Below are 20907 nucleotides of genomic sequence, written 5' to 3'. Positions count from 1 at the left end.
GCTTGGGCCAGCTTGGAACAGGCATCAGTCTTCATAGATCAGTTACTGTGGATAGAAGACAAGGTCGTGTAAGGACATGACAGCTCCCATTTTGGCTCACTTGCTTAGAGTGAACAGGAAAGAAAGGAGCAGCTAAGCAATAAAGTTAAACACTCAAATATATTTGCAATCGATCACATAGCTGAAGTATCACATATATCTGGAGACTTCAAAATCCAGTTCTCTAGGCCTGAGAACTATCTAGAATTTCAGACTACCTTCTTGACAGCTTCACATGGATGTCTAATTGGTGTCTTAAACTTAGGAAAAAATTCTTGGTTTCTTCCTCAAAAACCTATTCCTTTGTAGTTTTCCCCATCTCAGTAAATACCATCAGCACTCTGTTGCTCAAACAAAAAATTCTGGGAATTTCTGTTGATTACTGTCTCTCATCACCCACATTTAATCTATTAGCAGATTAATTATGTCAAGGTAACCTACAAACACATCCAGAATTACCCCCCAATCCCATTTCTGTCTCCACTACTGCCAGCCCAGACCAAGCTACTTTCATTTACAGCCAGTGTTTTTCTTTTTAAACCTGTATCATATTATCCCTCTCCCCTTAAAACCATCCAGTTGTTTCCCGTAATACTTAGAATAAAATCCTAACTCCTTTTTCTAATTTACAAAGCCCTTATATGATCAGGACCCTGCCTACTTTTCTTCAACTTAATCTTCTCATGGCCTCTATAGGATACTGACTTTCTTTTTGTTGTTTGAACACTACTAACTCATTCCCATTTTAGGTCCTTTATATAAGATCTGCCTGATATGCTCTTCACCTGATCTTTGCAAGGCTGGCTTCATCGTGTTATTCATATCTTAATATCACTAAATGCTAATTTCCATTAAGTGACTGAATGGCCCAATCAAAAATAGTCATCTGGTTAATCTCTTGTCACATCAGACTACTATAATTCTCTGTACAGAACTTACCAAACAAGGTATTTGTTTTTCTGTCCCTACCCTTTAAAAGGTAAATTTCAGAGCTGGGTGTGGTGGCTTATGCCTATAATCCCAGCACTTTGGGAGGCCGAGGTGGGAGGATCACCTGAGGTCAGGAGTTCGAGACCAGCCTAACCAACATGGTGAAACCTCATCTCTACTAAAAATACAAAAATTCGCGAGGTGTGGTGGTGTGAGCCTGTCGTCCCACCTACTCATGAGATCGAGGCAGGAGAATCACTTGAGACCGGGAGGCGGAGACTGCAGTGAGCCAAGATCGTGCCACTGTACTCCATCCTCCGTCTCAAAAAATAAAAAATAAAAAGTAAATTTCATAGAAGTAGGAACCCTGTCTTGTTTTCTGTAATATCTTTGTGCAATTTGATGAATTTTAAGAAATGAATACATTTGTATAGTTACTATCTGGATCATGATATAAAACATTACAAGTCCCCCAAAACCTCCCTTCGTGTCCATTCAGACCCTACCAGAAGTAACTGGTAATCTGACCTCTAACATTGCATATTAGTTTTGCCTGTTTCTGAATATCCTGTAGATGGAATATAGTATGTACTATCTTGTTCATTCTTGTTCATTGCTCTCATATTCCATTATATGAATATGTCACAAATTGCTTAATTGTTAAGGACATTTAGATGACTTTCACTTTTTAGCTATTATAAATAAAACTACTTCTGAACATTCTTGTATATATCTTTTAGTGCACATGTGTACCCATTTATGTTGGGTATGTGTATCTTTGAGTGGAATTAGTTTGGATTTGCATGTTCATTATTAAAAGATAAGATAATACCAAACCGTTTTCCAGAGCAGTTTTACCAATTTATACTCCCACTGGTAGTGTTTGAGAGTTGCATTTGCTTCCTGTCCTTGCCAACAGTTGATACTGTCTTTTTTTTCTTCTTCTTCTTCTTTTTGAGGCAGCATCTCACTTGGTCGCCCAGGCTGGAGTGCAGTGGTGCGACCTTGGCTCACTGCAACCTCCACCTCCCAGATTTAAGCGATTCTTGTGCCTCAGCCTCCTGAGTAGCTGGGACTACAGGCATGCACCAACATGCCTGACTAATTTTTTTTATTTTTATTTTTAGTAGAAATGGGGTTCCACCATGTTGGCCAGGCTGGTCTTGAACTCCTGACCTCAAGTAATCCACCCACCTTGGCCTCCCAAAGTGCTGGGATTATAAGCATGAGCCACCGCACCCGGCCTTTTTTTTTTTTTTTTTTTTTTTTTTTTTTTTTTTTTTTTGAGGCAGGGTCTAACTCTGTCGCCCGTGTTGGAGTACAGTGGCATGATCATAGCTCATTGCCGCCTTCAACACCTGGGCTCAAGTGGCTCTCCTGCCTCAGCCTCCTGAGTTGCTAGGACTGCAGGCACATCCCACCATGCCTGGCTAATTTTTAAAATATTTTTGGAGTCAGGGGTCTCACCATATTGCCCAGGCTGGTTTGAACTGGCTTCAAGCGATCCTCCCACACCCCCGAGTAGCTGAAATTACAGGTGTGGAGCCACCGTGCCCAGCTGTTATTGTCTTTTTTCATAAAGCCCATTCTATGGTATGCAGTGGTATTTCATTGTGGTTTTAAGTTATTTTCCTTATGACTAATTGAGCACCTTTGCCTATGTTGATTAACCATTCAGATCACCTCTTTTTTAAAATGCTTGTAAAAATCTTTTAACCATTTCCTGTTTTTCTGTATTAATCTGTAACAGTTCTTTATATATAAGTATCTTCTCCTTCTTAGTTGCCCTTCTTTCTCTTAATGGTATCTTCTGATGAATAAAAGTTTTAAATTTTAGGCCGGGCGCAGTGGCTCACGCATGTAATCCTAGCACTTTGGGAGGGTGAGGTGGGCGGATCATTTGAGGTCAGGAGTTGGAAACCAGCCTGACCAACATGGTGAAACCCCATCTCTACTAAAAATACTGAAATTAGCCACACATGGTGGTGGGTGCCTGTAATCCCAGCTACTTGGGAGGCTGAGGCAGGAGAATCACTTGAGCCCAGGAAGCGGAGGTTGCAGTGAGCCAATATCGTGTCATTGCTCTCCAGCCTGGGCGACAGAGTGAGACTCCATCTCAAAAAAAAAAAAAAAAGTTTTAAATTAAATTTATTTTTTTGGGTTGGTCCTTTTGTGTACTTGTTAAGAAATCTTGGCATACCCCCAGGTCAGAAAGACACTTTGTTCTGTTATCACCTAGAAGCCTTACTGTTTGATTTTTCATATTTAATCCTACAATCCAGTTGGAATAGATTTTTTTGGTATGGTGTGAAGCAGGAGTAAAGGCATATTCTGGACTGCAGTGGCGCAATTCGGCTCACTTCAACCTCCATCTCCCAGGTTCAAGCAATTCTCGTGCCTCAGCCTCCCAGGCAGCTGGGATTACAGGCCCGCACCACCACGCCCAGCTAATTTTTTGTATTTTTAGTAGAAACTGGGTTTCGCCATGTTAGCCAGGCTGGTCTTGAACTGGCCTCAAGTGATGTGCCTGCCTCGGCCTCACAAAGTGCTGGGATTGCATGTGTGAGCCACCGCGCCTGGCTCTTCTTTACTGCTTTTATGTGCCACATTTTTCACAAATCAGAGGACTATATATGTGTAGGCCTGTTTCTAGATTCTCTTTTCTGTACAGTTTGGTGTATTTGTACTTGGATTAGTACTGCACTATGTCAGTTATTACAGCTTTGAAATACCTATTGATATCTGGTAGTATAAATCTTCCAGCTTCGTTCTTCTTCAAGGTTATCTTTGCTTTCCTTCACATTTTGCAGTTCCATATGCATTTTAATATCAGCTTCTCAACTTCCACAAATAACATTGGTGCATTTGCATACTGTTTTTTCCTGTTCTTTTTTATTTTTTCAGTAGCTGGAAAACAACACAATTTGTATTCTATCATAACCTACTTTTTCACTCACCTTTTTCCATGTCAGTAAATACTTTTTTTGTTTAACAATATATAATGTTCTATTGTTGATTCCAGCATTTTTCCTTTACAAATAACAATGTGACCTACAGTCTTAATTTTTTTGTCTTTTCTGTGCCTCCATGATTATTTTCTTGAAAAATTTTAAGCATTTATACTTACCATAAATATTGAATACCATTAGACCATGTGTTGCAGGAAAACCTAAAACAACAGTTCCTGGCCTCTGGCTTATAGTCTAGGGATTATAAAATATACTCATAATTCACTGTAATTATGTATAGAAATGAGAGGCAGTATAATAAGTGGTTAAAATATGAATTCTGGTGTCAGAGTGTTTGAGTTTGAAAACCTTCTAGTTGCTATCTATATGACTCTAAACAGTTACTTTTCTTCTTCGTGTCCTAAATTTCTTATCTGTTTGGGAAAAAAAAATGAGCCAAGTGTGGTGGCACATGCCTGTAGTCCCATCTACTCGGGAGGCTGAGCGGCTGAGCAGCTGGGAGGATTACTTGAGCCTGGGAGTTCAGGGTCCAGCCTGGGCTACATAGCGAGACCCCCATCTCTTGAAAAAAATAAAAAAGTGGATAAAGTAATTCTAATAAGGTGTTGGGAGGTTTAGATGAGGTAATATGTTAAGCACTTTGGTGTCTAACGCACAGTGGGTCAATTAAGTGTTATTATTATGATTGTGATTATTTCTAGAAAAATAAGGACTATAATTGGGTCCTGGTAATTGTCTTTTTTTTTTTTTAATCATTTTAAAGTTTTTCTGGAAAGAGAAAGCCTCTGACATGGGCTGAAGGTGCTCTCTCTTCTGAGTCCTAGGAATTGTACAAATAGGTACTCTTTGGAATCTGTGATTTTCATTGTTTATTATTATTCTAGAAACCCTAATCTGCTCCAACAGTGTTTGGCTCATAGTAGACAGCACATATGTATATTAAGTGAGCAAATAAATGAATGTAAATGTGTTCTAGAGAGACCGGTTTGTGAATTGAAAGAATTGTGATGATCTAATTAATGTTTTGGTTTCAGGTTTGAAAGATTAGAAGTCCTGGCTGTATTTGCCTCCACAGTCTTGGCACAGTTGGGAGCTCTCTTTATATTAAAAGAAAGGTACATTTGTATAGGATATTATTCTAAATCCCCCCTATGACACCTTTGGGAACATGAAAGAAACCCGTCAGACACATTTGCTTTCAAGGGTATGAAAATTTAGATGAGCAGCGCTGGAGTTTTGATAGTACACTTTCTTTATGTTTCAGACTTTTTCTTCTGTTTCATTTTTTTTTACTTCCTTCCTTAGTGCTACTAAATTGAATCAGAAGTGGTTGTGAATGAAACAGAGATTCAGTCAGGCATGTTTGATGCTTATTACAAACCCGTTGAAATAGGCTTGGCAGAGAAAGATAGACATTACATATTAAGGATAATTTGTGAAAAAAGAAAACAACTAAAAAGGATAATTTGTGAGTCTCCTTGCCTCATCACTGCTAATAGTTAATAGTTATAATATTAAAAGATTTTGTGAACTTTAAGGTGGGTTAATGATATATTTAATAAAGCTTTTTAACTTTATAATTTATAGGACTTATTTAATATATTTTTATTTCTTTTAGTGCAGAACGCTTTTTGGAACAGCCCGAGATACACACGTGAGATTTTATTTTTGATATATAATTTACTATTGATTCTTAATTATTAATTGATGTATTATTAAACAGTTGGCCAATGTCAGATTTCAGACTGTGGCAACATAACGTTTTTGCTGATATTTCACAAACAAAATTCCGTAATACTAAGACTCCGTTTCTTTACTCTTAACAGTTCCCAAGTTCTAAATATTTTTATACTACACAGGAAGGCCTTTCTATCTTGGCTTCAGGCTTCTCATTATTTCCAGGCCTAGGAAACACTAACCCAGCTTCCCCTAGTCTTCTGTAATTTCAAATTTGACCTTCAAAATCTTTGCATAGCACCTGTAGAAAAGAGAATTGGACGAGGCTCAGGGATTCAGTGTAATCCCAGCACTTTGGGAGGCTAAGGCAGGAGGATCGCTTGAGTTCAGGAGTTCAAGACCAACCTGGACAACAGAGTGAGACCCTGTCTCCAAAAAAAAGAAATGTATATATGTTTCATATATATTGCAACTATGTGATTTTCATATATATATGAAAAGAGAATTGTATGTATCATATATATGAAAAAACAATTGTATTTCTCAACCACAGAGCTGCCAACTATATGGACCTTATCTATTCTGATCAGTTTAATTCCGCAAAGTCTGACTTGTCCAGTATATCGTAAAACAAATACCATTGATATTTATACAGATTTATAACAGCGTTTACCTGTAGCAAGATACTGTTAATGCTAAAAGCCCTTACTTATCCTTTGTAAGATGGAGCAACAGTAGATGGGACATGGGTGATGGGGCTAGAAACTAAGTTCAGATTCTGTATCTGGAAACACCAAATCATTAAAGCAGACCACTTTACCTTCCCACCTCTTAGTCCCTCTACGTATTGAAATTACATACTGATAATACCAAGAACAAATTAAAGGTGAATGTTATCGTTGTTCTTTTTAGGGGAAGATTATTAGTTGGTACTTTTGTGGCTCTTTGTTTCAACCTGTTCACGATGCTTTCTATTCGGAATAAACCTTTTGCTTATGTCTCAGAAGGTATGTTTTTTATTTACTATTAATTTAAAAGTCCAACTAATCTCTCATAAAAACAAGCCTTTTGTTTGTTTCATTCACTCAGATCAATGAAGAAGTATATTCTGAAGAGAAGAGAGAACTAGCCCAAATGTTCTCAAGTCTTTTTTAAGTGGAAAATTATAAAACAAAATCTCATTAGTTCAAGCTTTAAAATAACAAATTATTTTAAAACAGGCAGGAGTGACCTGTAAATTAAATCATGTGGTGATGAAAAATTACATTTACCAAATAATGTGAGATTCTAAATGTGTAATCTATCTAAGAAAAGTCTATTGTAAGCATTTTAGAAGTATCAGTATACTTAGAATTCTTAGTTGATATGCTAATTGAAAATAATTGTATTCTGTTAATAAAGTAAGTTCCCAGGAACTTCTCTTTGGCAACGGTGGATGGGCATATATGTTTCCAAGTAGCCAAACTTTATTTCTTTGGAAATATTCTTTTATTTTGAAGTGTTTACAACTTCAGACTGATTTTTCACTTTTGCAGTCTAAATTATTTTCTTTTTTCAATAATTTCAGTGTTTTGGAATCCCACTAACCCACAAAAGAGTTAGCCACTAAGAGATGGAGAAGTGAGGTGAAAATAGAAGTGGGATGTGTGCACAGACCCACACTTTGAAGTATAGAGAAGCACAGATAGGTGTGGATCTTTTTAGATCTCACTCTAGGATAGTCAAGAGAAGAAAGTTTTCTGAAATGCCCATTCAAGTTTAAACAACTTCATGAATGTTATGAAGATAAATTGTGTTTGTATGAGTTAAAGAAGTACTGCATGAATTAGAAAATTAAATAATGATAATTAAGATCACCAGAATTTCTTGAAAAAAATTCATAATTTATAAAATACTATAACACTTACTCTAGAAATTTTTAAGATGGTGCAAAGATTTAGAAACACTGTTTCCCTGTAAAGATCAGGAAGATACAAGAAGGAAATAAGACTACTGATAACCTTATGACCCACAGATAATATGTTAACATTTCTATGTTATTCCTTCCACTTTTTTGTATGCACACGTACATATAATTTTATGTGCTTACTTAGAATTGTATATATTACAGTTTTATGCCTGGCTTTTTTTTTTTTTTTGAAACGGAGTCTCACTCTCTTGCCCAGGCTGGAGTGCAGTGGCGCAATCTTGGCTCACTGCAACCTCTGCCTCCTTGGTTCAAGGGGTTACAGGAATGTGCCACCATGCCTGGCTGATTTTTGTATTTTTAGCAGAGACGGGGTTTCCCCATGTTGGCCAGGCTGGTCTCGAACTCCTGACCTCAGGTGATCTGTCCACCTTGGCCTCCCAAAGTGCCGGGATTACAGGTGTGAGCCACTGCGTCCGGCCATGTCTGGCTTTTTTATTAGCATTATGTCTTCAGTATTGCTTCTCATTAAATACTCTTTGAATGTAAATGATTTTTTAATGTTTGCATAATATTGTTATGAATATTTTAAAATATTTTATACATTTCTAACTTTTCCTTTTATAAGTAACTCTATAATCAGCCTCTTTAGATCAACTTTGTCTGCATTTTTTATTCTTTCTGTAGGATAAATTCCCCGAGAAGGAATTATTTACTGGATTAAAAATACAGTATTTTTCAAAGGCTTTGTTGTATATTGCCAAATTTATTTCCAGAAAAGTTATCTAGTTTATATTTTATTATATTTTATGTATTTATTTATTTATTTTTTAATAGAGACAAAGTCTCCCTGTGTTACCCAGGCTGGTCTCAAACTCCTGGGCTCAAGCAGTCCTCCCACATCAGCCTCCCAAAGTGCTGGGACGACAGGCGTGAGCCACTGCTCCCAGCCTACTTTATATTTTCATTAGCTGGAAATGAAGGTTCCCAGAAACATCAAGATTTGTGACATTAGCTGGGCTTGGTAGCATGTGCCTCTAGTCCCAGCTACTCAGGAGGCTGAGGTGGTTGTATTGCTTGAGTTCAGGAGTTTAAGTTCAGCCTAGGAAACATAGCAGGACTCTGGGTTTAAAAAAAAATGAAGGCTGGGTCTGGTGGCTCACACCTGTAATCCCAGCAGTTTGGGAGACCAAGTCAGGCGGATCACAAGGTCAGCAGTTCGAGACCGGCCTGGCCAACATGGCAAAACCCTGTCTCTACTAAAAAATTATAAAAATTAGCCGGGCATGGTGGCAGGCGCCTGTGATCCCAGCTACTCGGGAGGCTGAGGCAGGAGAATCCCTTGAACCCGGTAGGCGGAGGTTGCAGTGAGCCGAGATCACGTCATTGCACTCCTGCCTGGGTGACAAAAGTGAAACTCCATCTCAAAACAAAAAAAAAAGAAAAAAGATTTGTGAAATTACTTGAAATTTGAGTGGGAAATAATATTAAGTACTTTCTATTTGCCGAGCACTGCTAAATAATTTACATAGAATAACCTATTTAATTCTAGCCAGGTAGGTACCCAGGTTCTCACCTGGCTTTTTTGAGAGTTGAGGGAATTAATTTGTATGTAGTTTGAATATCCCTTATCTGAAATGCTTGGGGCCAGAAGTGTTTCACATTTTAGGTTGTCTTAGATTTCGGAGTGTTTGCATTATATGTATGGATTGAGCATCCCAAACCTGAAAATTTAAAATTGGAAACGCTCCTATGAGCATTTCCTTTGAGTATCATGTTGGTACTCAAAGTTGTGGATTTTTGGTTTTCAGATTTGGGATCCTCAGCCTGTACCTATGGCCTGTTCTCAGCATACTAGTTAGGAAGCTCTGCTTAAAAGTATAAAGAACTGCCGGGCGTGGTGGCTCACACCTGTAATCCCAGCACTTTGGGAGGCCGAGGCAGGTGGATCACCTGAGGTCAGGAGTTCAAGACCAGCCTGACCAACATGGTGAAACCCCGTCTCTACTAAAAATAAAAAATTAACCAGGTGTGGTGGCACGTGCCTGTAATCCCAGCCACATGGGAGGCTGAGGCAGGAGAATTGCTTGAACGCGGGAGACAGAGGTTGCAGTGAGCCGAGATGGCACCACTGCACTCCAGCCTGGGCAGAAAGAGCAAAACTCCATCTCAAAAGAAAAAGTGTAAAGAACGTTTAAAACTTTAAATTAATAGTAACAATGACATAAATTCCTTCAGGTCAACTGTATATTGTATAATAGTTGAAACTGCTTTTGAATTAGTGGCATAAGGGCATAAAAGAGGAAACATTTATAGATTTGAGGAGTAGCATGTTCTTTTGTAATGTTATTCAGTCACTGCCAAATTTATTTTTTAAAATTAAAGAACTCAAATATTTCAGGTAGTGGTTTTTTTTTCTTCTATATAGATAATTTAAGTATTTTCTTCTTAAAGCTGCTAGTACGAGCTGGCTTCAAGAGCATGTTGCAGATCTTAGTCGAAGGTAAGATGTTATGGAGTTTCATGATATGCGTAATTTAAAGGAATACACAAGAAATGCATCTATCATGGGAACTTAAATTATTCGTTGCTGAGGTTACTACATGAATCACACAGGTCAGATTGTTATTCTCCCTTTACTTTTTAATTGATACAAAAGAGAACTTTATAAATGAAAGGGCTTTGTTCACAAATCCTCTTTGCTTTCTTTAAGAAGTACACTATGTGGTACCAAAATACAAGTTATCTTTTACAAGGTTGTCACCAGTTTTATGTGAGTTCTGCTAACGGATACTCTTTCTGTTTGTTTTTTCTTAGCTTGTGTGGAATTATTCCAGGACTTAGCAGTATCTTCCTTCCCCGAATGAATCCATTTGTTTTGATTGATCTTGCTGGAGCATTTGCTCTTTGTATTACATATATGCTCATTGAAATTAAGTGAGTATTTTTTATTGTTGTCAAGTATGTTTTGATTTCTGGGGACTTACTTTTAAGGGCATCAGCAGGATGGATAGTGGTCAAGCTTCTAGCAGTTTCGCTTATGTCCTGTGTAACTTAGATCACATCTTTTCCTTAGGTGTCTTCATCTGAAAAATTAAGGGGATTGGGTTCAATAAGTATTTCTTACCACAATGTATAATGCAGACTGGAAAACAATTTAAATTCCCTACTGCTGACCTGATGAGTGAAACAGAAAAGAGAACAGTAAGAAAGAGATCTGAACCACCACTGCTATTGCCGAGAGAGGGAGGAGAAGAGGACGTAGGCGTGAAACAATTTTTTAAAAATAAAGCCTTTTAGGAAATAGGCTTTACAGCTGCTTTAAGCTTAACATGTTATGGCATATGATTTTTTGGCTACCCACCTTTTAAATATTAGTCTTTACTAGAATTTGTCCTTATTGTTCTTGCTGTTTTATGTATTTTCCTTAAAAATCACATGCAAGTATTTGGTTTTGTTTGCTACTTCTGTGGGATTCCTAGATTTTTATTTCTAGCCCACATCTCTATTAAATTCCAAAAGGCGTATCTTCCTGACTTCTATAGGTGTCTACTTTAACTGAACCTATTCTTCCTTAACTCTGAAACTGTTTTTTCTTCTATCTCCCATCTCAGTGAATGGGAGATACAAGAAAAATACTGTCATTTATGCCAATGCATTCTTATTTTAAATTGCATTAAAATATACATAATATAGAGTTGGCTTTTTTCTGAGATGGAGTTTCGCTCTTGGTGCCCAGGCTGGAGTGCAATGGCATGATCTCAGCTCACTGCAACCTCCACCTCCCTAGTTCAAGCAATTCTCCTGCCTCAGCCTCCTGAGTAGCTGGGATTACAGGCACCTGCCACCACACCTGGCTAATTTTTGTATTTTTAATAGAGATGAGGTTTTGCCATGTTGGCCAGGCTGGTCTTGAACTCCTGACCTTAGGTGATCCACCTGCCTCGGTGGCTCATGACTGTAATCCCAACATAGAGTTTTTTATTTACATTGAGTGTACAATTTAGTGACATTGCATGCAACCATTACCACCATCTATCTCCAGAACCTTTTTCGTCCTTCCTTCCTTAAATTCCATGCTCATTAAACAGCTTTCCTTTTCCTCCTCCTCACAGCCCCTGGAAACCACCATTCTAGTTTCTGTCTCTAGGAATTTGACTTCTCTAAGTACTTCACAGAAATGAAATCATATAATATTTGTTCTTTTGTGTCTGCTTATTTCACTTAGCATAATGTCCTCAAGGTTCATCTATGTTGTAACATGTCAGAATTTCCTTCCTTTTTAATTGGAATGCTGAATCACATTTTCCAATGCATAATGGGTAAACAATGCATTTTGTTTACCCATTTATCCGTCAATGGATATTTGAATTGGTTGCATTTCTTTGGCTATTGTGAATAATACCACTGTGAACACGAGTGTACAAATATCTGAGTCCTTCCTTTCAGTTCTTGTGGATATATACCCAGAAGTGAAATTACTGGGTCATGTGATATGATAATTCTGTATTTATCTAATTTATTTAATTTTTTATTTTTGTGGGCACATAGTAGGTATATATATTTATGGGGTACATGAGATATTTTGATACAGGCATACAGTGCATAATAATCACATCAGGGTAAATGGGGTATCCATCACCTCAAGGATGTATTTTTTCTTTGTGTTCTAATTATGCTCTTGTTTATTTTAAAATGTACAATAAATTATTGTTGACTGTAGTAACCCTGTTTTGCTATCAAATAGTAGATTTTATTTATTCTAACTATATTTTTATATCCATTAACCATCCCCCACATCCCCCCAATATTTTAGTTTTTTGAAGAACTCCAGTGCATCATTAATACCCACTTTTCCTCCCTCCTCCTCTCTCACCACTCCCCAAGCCATTTCTAATTCGTCTCCAAGCCTTGTGTAATTGTTTATTAATATTTATTTATTTGGCTAGGTGCGGTGGCTTACACCTGTAGTCCCAGCACTTTGGGAAGCCGAGGCGGCTGGGTCGCCTGAGGTCAGGAGTTCAAGACCAGCCTGGCCAACATGGCAAAACCCCATCTCTGCTAAAAATACAAAAATTAGCTGGGCGTGGTGATGCACACCTGTAATCCCAACCCACCTGGGAGGCTGAAGCAGGAGAATCGCTTGAACCCAGGAAGTGGAGGAGGTTATATATATATGAGACATACACACACACACACACACAAATATAAAATATGTGTTGATATATATATAAACATATATATATGTTTATTTGTCCCCTCTTTCCCATTCTCATTGCTGCTGTCCCTATTAAGACCTTTATCATCATTTCTTTGGCCTAATTAGATTAGCCTCTGGTCTTCTAGTTTTCATTCTCATCCATTGCTAGTTATCTTTTATTTTGTCACTAATGTGATCATTCAAAATTGCTAGTTTGGAGATAATATATTCCTGTTTCAAAACCCTCCCCTTGAGGTGTACCCAACAGCTCATTGAGAACGGGCCATGACGACAATGGCGGGTTTTGTGGAATAGAAAAGGGGGAAAGGTGGGGAAAAGATTGAGAAATCGGATGGTTGCTGTGTCTGGGTAGAAAGAAGTAGACATGGGAGAGTTTTCATTTTGTTCTGTACTAAGAAAAATTCTTCTGCCTTGGGATCCTGTTGATCTATGACCTTACCCCCAACCCTGTGCTCTCTGAAACATGTGCTGTGTCCACTCAGGGTTAAATGGATTAAGGGCGGTGCAAGATGTACTTTGTTAAACAGATGCTTGAAGGCAGCATGCTCGTTAAGAGTCATCACCACTCCCTAATCTCAAGTACCCAGGGACACAAACACTCTGCCTAGGAAAACCAGAGACCTTTGTTCACTTGTTTGTCTGTTGACCTTCCCTCCACTGTTGTCCTGTGACCCTGCCAAGTCCCCCTCTGCGAGAAACACCCAAGAATGATCAATAAAGAAAAAATAATAATAATAATAATTAAAAAAAAAAACCCTCCCCTTTGCATAGTTGCAAAAATTGAAGTTGTCAGCACAGAGTCCTGTGTAATCAGGCCCCTACCAACCTTACTAACCATCCATCTATCTATTCCTGACCATTTGTGGTTTTATTGCTGGGTCAGGGTTTTCATGCCCCTGCACATGCTGCTTTCACTTGCTCATCTTTGAAGTCTCTGCCCAAGTGTCACCTTCTGGATTATCTCCACCCCAGGAGCCTTGTCACTCAATCTTTTGTACGGCCATGGTACTCTGTAGACATTTCTGCCTTAGTGCCCAAAGTGCTTCATTATGTTTTTCACATGTGTATCTCCTGTTATTTCTAGGGCAAGGATTGTGTCTCATTCACATTTCTATTTCCAGCATGTGGGGAAAAGTAGAAAAGAGTGCACAATCAGCTTGTAATTATTGGCATTTTGGTCTGTATTGTTGGTAGAACTTCAGCCAGTTTGAATTGTTGATGTTGACTACAGTGTTACCATACAAAATTCCTGGAGAATCTTACCTGGTGAAATTCCTGGGGAATTTGAAGTTTTATTAGAAATAATTATCGCTCACTGGAAACTTGATATAATTACTGATAGATTCCATTAGTCTTTCTGTATCAAAAATTACTAGTTGAATGACACACAGCCACGGCTGAGTGGCTGCCCTGCCCCTGTTTCCTTTCACGTTTTTGCTGCATGTAGGTGGTTGTGGCCACTGTGCCCGGAGGGAGGCAGCAGTGGCCAGTAATGCCTGGGAAACTCCTCTGGGGGTACTTTATGGAACTGGAAGCACCCTTGGAGGAGTCCGAGAGCCAGAAGAAGGAGAGGCAGAAGAGCTTTATGGATATCACAGTTTCGGCTAATGGATTATGGACCTGTACTTCCCTTATATGGTTTTTACGAAGATTTAAACAAGATAAGCTGAAAATACGTTACACAGTGCTGGAGTGACAGAAGGAAGTCAAGGCACCATTATGACTCAGATGAGAAATCAGAAACAAGATAAAATGGTGTTACAGATTACCTGGATGCTCCCAAGACCAAAAAAATTAAAATGAAAGAGAAGCTAAATGGAGACACTGAAGAAGGATTTAATAGACTTTCAGATGAATTCTCTAAATCTCATAAGTCAAGAAGAAAAGATCTACTGAATGAGATATTGATGAATATGAAAAAAAAAAAGCAAGTATCATCCTTAGATAGTTCTACTCATGAATCAAGTGATAAGAAACTAGAGGAGACCTTAACACATGAACAGAAAGAAGGAACCTTCTCCAATCTTCCTATTTCTGAAGAGACTATAAAGCTTCTGAAAGGTTGAGGGGTAACATCTCTCTTTCCTGTTCAAGTTAAGACCTTTGGTCCTGTATATGAAGGAAAAGATTTAATAGCTCAAGCACAGACGGGAACAGGAAAGAAAGACATTCTATTTTGCGATCCCTTTGATTGAAAGACTCCAAAGAGATCAAGAAACAGTTTTTTGTTTGTTTTTTGAGACAGAATCTCGCTCTGTCGCCCAGGCTGGATCTCAGCTCACTGCAAGCTCCGCCGCCCGGGTTCACACCATTCTCCTGCCTCAGCCTCCCAAGTAGCTGGGACTACAGGCACCCGCCACCACCCCCGACTAATTTTTTTTGTATTTTTAGTAGAGACGAGATTTCACCTTGTTAGCCAGGATGGTCTCAATCTCCTGACCTTGTGATCTGCCCATCTCGGCCTCCCAAAGTGCTGGGATTGCAGGCATGAACCACTGTGCCCAGCTCTGATTGGATCTTTCTAAACTGTGCCATGTTGTGCTTGATGAAGTGGATCAAATGTTAGAGTTAGGTTTTGCTGAACAAGTTGAAGATATTATTCATGAATTCTACAAAACTGATTCTGAAGACAGTCCTCAGACTTTACTTTTTTCTGCAGCTTGCCCACAGTGGGTATGCAAAGTTGCAAAAAAATGCGTGAAATCCAGATACGAACAGATTGATGTTGTTGGAAAAATGACTCAAAAGGCTGCAGCTTCTGTGGAACATTTGGCCATCCAGTGTCATTGGTCTCAGAGGCCAGCAGTTACTGGAGATGTCCTTCAAGTCTACAGTGGGTCTGAAGGGACGGCTATTATTTTCTGTGAGACCCAGAGGAGTGTAACTGAAATAGCCATGAATCCACACATAAAACAGAATGCCCAGTGTTTACATGGGGACATTGCACAGTCACAAAGAGAAATTACACTAAAAGACTTCAGAGAAGGTAGTTTTAAAGTTTTGGTGGCAACCAACGTGGCTGCCCGTGGTTTGGACATTCCTGAAGTTGACCTGGTGATTCATGGTTCTCCTCCTCAGGATGTTGAGTCTATATCCATCGTTCTGGATGCACAGGTAGAGCTGGACAGACAGGGATTTGTATATGTTTTTATCAACCAAGAGAAAGAGGTCAACTAAGATATGTGGAACAAAAAGCAGGAATTACTTTTAAATGTGTAGGTATTCCTTCTACAATGGATTTAGTTAAATCTAAAAGCACGGATGCCATAAGGTCTCTGGCTTCTGTTTCTTATGCTGCTGTTGATTTTTTCCAACCATCAGCTCAGATACTTAGAGAAGAGAAAGGGGCAGTGGATGCACTGGCTGCAGCTTTAGCCCACATTTCTGGTGCATCAGGCTTTGAACCACGATCTTTGATCACCTCTGATAGGGATTTGTGACCATGACTCTGGAAAGCCTAGAGGAAATACAGGATGTCAGCTGTGCTTGGAAAGAACTTAACAGAAAGCTGAGTAGTAATGCAGTGTCTCAGATTACCAGAATGTGCCTCATGAAAGGAAATGTGCGTGTTTGCTTTGATGTTCCTACAACTAAGTCAGAAAGGTTACAGGCAGAGTGGCATGATTCCGACTCTGTGGATATTCTCAGTGCCAGCCAAATTACCTGAAATTGAAGAATATTATGATGGAAACACATCTTCTAATTCCGGACAGAGGAGTAGTTGGTCAAGTGGCCAGTCGGGCCGATCAGGTGGTCGATCTGGCAGCCGGTCAGTTAGACAGAGTCCACAAGGGAGTCGCTCAAGAAGTCGACAAGATGGTAGAAGATGAAGAGGGAATAGAAATTGATCAAGAAGTAGGAGCCACAAACGGAGTTTTGACTATTTGATAGTTAATCTACCAGTATGAGGTTGCCTATTTCTGCCTAATAATGTATATTATGCACCAAAAATTAGGTCATCATAGTTGAGGTATGTCTCTGCTATTTGCAAACAAATTGGTCATATTTTTTTAAAAAGTATTTCACAAGAATGGTTGTAAACAGATCTACTTACCAGTTATACCTTTGAATTTAAAAAACCTCTTTTTATTGTCTCTTTTCAAAAAAAAATTACTAGTTGAAGTTTTTTGTCTGTCTCAAGCAAATAAACATATTTCAGCTCTTTCTAGTTGACAGATAGTTTGACCAAAAAATGCCTGATGGGGAAATGTCCACATTTTTTTTCATCATACCTCTTCCTACTAATTAACATAATTATTAGTTATTTTTCCACTAAACTTTGAAAGGAAAGAATTCTAAAAACTGGAGTTTTTTTCTTTGAAATGTTTCTTTGCAAGTAGTGGCCAATTGTGATAAAATTGTGTCCTGTTGCTCAGTCCTGTTGCTTTAGATAATTAATGTTCAGGAGATTGAATTGTAATATGCCCAGTGAGATATAAATTTAAAATTTAGAATTGTTTTTTCCTTTTAGTAATTATTTTGCCGTAGACACTGCCTCTGCTATAGCCATTGCCTTGATGACATTTGGCACAATGTATCCCATGAGTGTGTACAGTGGGAAAGTCTTACTCCAGGTAAGGTTCTTCTTCCAATGCGCGTGCTTAATATTAGCCATGTTCTTCTACCAGATTAAAAAGTTGTATGTGTTGTTCTACAAGACTGTGAAATTTTTATTTTTATTTTTTAATTTTATTTATTTATTTATTTATTTATTTATTTTAGAGACAGGTCCTTGTTCTGTCACCTAGACTGGAGTACAGTGGTGGGATCTCGGCTCACTGCCGCCTTGACCTCCCAGGCTCAAAGGACCCTCCCACCTCAGTCTCCTGAGTAGCAAACTACAGGCACACACCACCACACCCAGCTAATTTTTAAAAATATTTGTAGAGATGGGCTCTTACTATGTTGCCCAGGCTGATCTCAAACTCCTGGGCTCAAATGATCCTCTTGCTGCGGCCTCCCAAAGTGTTGGGACTATACGCGAGAGCCATTGTGCCCAGTCATAATTTTTAATTACAAAAGTTTTTTGGCCAGGAGAGGTGGCTCACGCCTGTAATCCCAGCACTTTGGGAGGCCAAGGCGGGCAGATCACAATGTCAGTAGTTCGAGACCAGCCTGGCCAACGTGGTGAAACCCTGTCTCTACTAAAAAAATACAAAAATTAGCTGGGCGTGGTGGCGTGCACCTGTAATCCCAGCTACTCGGGAGACTGAGGCAGGAGAATTGCCTGAACCCGGGAGGCGGAGGTTGCAGTGAGCTGACATTGTACCACTGCATCCAGCCTGGGCGACAGAGCAAGACTCCATCTCAAAAAAACAAAACAAAATTTTTTTTAATGCCCTCCCTTTAACAGTACAGATTGTGAAATTTTTAGTTACTGGAAGCCCCTGCTAGAAATGAAGTCAAACAATAATCTCTGACATTCATATAGTAAGAACCTGATGAAAGTCCATTAGCCAGTAAAATAGTCACAAATCTTCCTATATTTATAATGTGACAAAATCACAAATTTAAAACTATTATTATTTTTCAAGTGAAAACAATGTTACTTTTTTTTTTTTTTTTTTTTTTTTTTTTTATGAGACAGAGTCTCTCTCTCTTGCCCAGGCTGGAGTGCAGTGGCGCTACGCTCAGGTCACTGCAACCTTTGCTTCCTGGGTTCAAGCGATTCTCCTACATCAGCATCCCGAGTAGCTGGGACTACAGCCACGTGCCACCACGCCCGGCTAATTTTTGTATTTGTAGTAGAGCTGAGGTTTCACTACATTGACCAGGATGGTCTCAAATTCCTGACCTCAGGTGAGCCACCCGCCTTGAACCTCCTAAAGTGCTGGGATTACAGGCGTGAGCCACTGCGCCCGGCCTGAAATTTTTTTTAGATATTTATTTTCCCTCAGTAAATGTGCTTTGGCTTTTGTGTAATCTACTTATGACTATTTTATTATTTCCTGCCACTGAATCAGTGAGACTTTAAAATTTCAAACTTAAAATCTTAAATGACACATTGCTACTTACTGAAATGATAGGAACACCCTGAATATGAATAGAAAGGCAGTTTCCGGCCGGGCGCGGTGGCTCATGCCTGTAATCCCAGCACTTTGGGAGGCCGAGGTGGTTAGATGACGAGGTCAGGAGATCAAGACCATCCTGGCTAACACGGTGAAACCCCATCTCTACTAAAAATGCAAAAAATTAGCCGAGCATGGTGGCGAGTGCCTGTAGTCCCAGCTACTCAGGAGGCTGAGGCAGGGGAATGGCTTGAACCCGGGAGGCGGAGCTTGCAGTGAGCCAAGATTGCGCCACTGCGTTCCAGCCTGGGCGACAGAGCGAGATTCCAAAAAAAAAAAAAAGGCAGTTTCCCAGGGCTGGATGTGCATGTAAGCACTGTGGTTCCTTCTGTCTTACCCTATGCCTTTTCCAAAACTTAGGGCAGTAGTTCCATCTCCAGAAAAAATAAAAATAATAAGATAATAGTTGCATAGTGCTATGCCCTATACAAAATACGACCTTTGTAACCATTTCCCAAAGATTTTTTGTTGGTTGGTTGGTTGTTTAAGTGTTATTTATCTTTTTATCTTATCTTCAAGATAAAAAAACAGGTATGGGCCAGTTGATGATGTTGCTCCACTAGTGGGGCCAGTTGAAACCTCTCTTCTCTAAATCATGATAGGACATGATTAAAATCCTTTTGGGGAGGGGGTTCAGGACCATTGTTGGCAAACTTTTTTCCTTCCCCCATTATTCATATTTTATTGTATTTTTCCCCAGACAACACCACCCCATGTTATTGGTCAGTTGGACAAACTCATCAGAGAGGTAAGATGGAATAGTAAATAAAATCATTTTATTTTATATCAGGGAATTGAAAAGGTGGATACTTCTAATACTTTATTCAACTCTACCTTGAATTTTATTTGAGGGAAGTTCATGTTCTTCACAATAACATACTAGGAGCCATAATATAGTGGCAAACGTGGAAAAATATGAGGAATTGTTCAATTTGGAAATCAAATTCACTTGAAGTGAATGTGGAAGGTAATGGCCTAATGACCACCCTATTATAAATGCTGTGATTTTTATTTATTTTATTTAGTTATTTAGTTATTTTTTTTTTTGAGACAGTCTTGCTCTGTTGCCAGGCTGTAGTGCAGTGGCGCAATCTCAGCTCACTGCAACCTCCACCTCCCAGGCTCAAGCAATTCTCCTTCCTTGGCCTCCTGAGTAGGTGAGACTACAGGCGCGTGCCACCATGCCCAGCTAACTTTTTTTTTTTTTTTGAGACAGAGTCTTTCTCTGTCGCCCAGGCTGGAGTGCAATGGTGCCGTCTTGGCTCACTGCAACCTCCGTCTCCCAGGTTTAAGTGATTCTCCTGCCTCAGCCTCCTGAGTAGCTGGGACTACAGATGCATGCCACCATACCCAGCTAATTTTTGTATTTTTAGTAGAGACAGGGTTTCGCTGTGTTGGCCAGGCTGGTCTTGAACTCCTGACCTTGTGATCCACCCACCTCGGCCTCCCAAAGTGCTGGGATTACAGGCATGTCCACAGCGCCTGGCCTGCCCAACTAACTTCTGTATTTTTTTTTTTTTTTTTTTTTCTGAGATGGAGTCTCGCTCTGTCGCCCAGGCTGGAGTGCAGTGGCACAATCTCGGCTCACTGCAACCTCCGCCTCCTGGGTTCAAGTGATTCTTCTGCCTCAGCCTCCCAAGCAGCTGGGATTATAGGCGCCCACCACATGCCTGGCTAATTTTTGTATTTTTAGTAGAGACGAGGTTTCACCATGTTGGCCAGGCTGGTCTCGAACTCCTGACCTCAAATGATCCGCCCCTCGTGACCTCCCAAAATGCTGGGATTACAGGCATGAGCCACTGTGCCCAGCCTTTTGTTGTTTTTTTAAAATATATATATAAAAAGAGATGGGGTCTTGCTATGTTGACCAGGCTGGTCTTGAACTCCTGCTCTCAAGCCATCCTCCCATCTTGGCCTTCCAAAGTGCTGGGATTACAGGCATGAGCCGCTGTGCCCGGTCAAATGCTGTGATTTTTTTTTTTTTTTCCAGGGGGTACAGGGTCTTACTCTGCCACCCAGTCTGGAGTGCAGTGCCGTGTTCTCTGCTTCCCACCGGCTAATTGTTGTACTTTTTTAGTAGAGACAGGGTTTCGCCAT

General features: G+C 39.5%; 1 protein-coding gene and 1 pseudogene across 28 annotated transcripts in view; both read left to right on the top strand.

Moving 5' to 3' along the window:
- SLC30A6 (solute carrier family 30 member 6) overlaps positions 1-20907 on the top strand; it is a 57715-nt gene that overhangs the window by 21581 nt on the left and 15227 nt on the right. For 14 of the 28 annotated variants that reach the window (XM_001152780.8, XM_003308976.6, XM_054678318.2 and 11 more), the window contains 7 exons: positions 4973-5053; positions 5557-5592; positions 6528-6622; positions 9976-10024; positions 10339-10458; positions 17214-17316; positions 19511-19558. In XM_001152780.8, the coding sequence (XP_001152780.1) occupies positions 4973-5053; positions 5557-5592; positions 6528-6622; positions 9976-10024; positions 10339-10458; positions 17214-17316; positions 19511-19558 (532 nt within the window). The remainder of the gene's footprint in view (positions 1-4972; positions 5054-5556; positions 5593-6527; positions 6623-9975; positions 10025-10338; positions 10459-17213; positions 17317-19510; positions 19559-20907) is intronic. The other 14 variants (XM_063789176.1, XM_063789180.1, XM_063789178.1 and 11 more) reach the window with 5 other exon arrangements.
- On the top strand, positions 14145-16748 carry LOC104004948 (ATP-dependent RNA helicase DDX50-like; annotated as a pseudogene).

Source organism: Pan troglodytes, chromosome 12 (genome assembly GCF_028858775.2).
Source record: "Pan troglodytes isolate AG18354 chromosome 12, NHGRI_mPanTro3-v2.0_pri, whole genome shotgun sequence".
In the NCBI taxonomy this organism is placed as follows: domain Eukaryota; kingdom Metazoa; phylum Chordata; class Mammalia; order Primates; family Hominidae; genus Pan; species Pan troglodytes.
The sequence above is the reverse complement of the archived record's forward strand: the minus strand, read 5'-3'. Positions and strand labels throughout refer to the sequence as shown.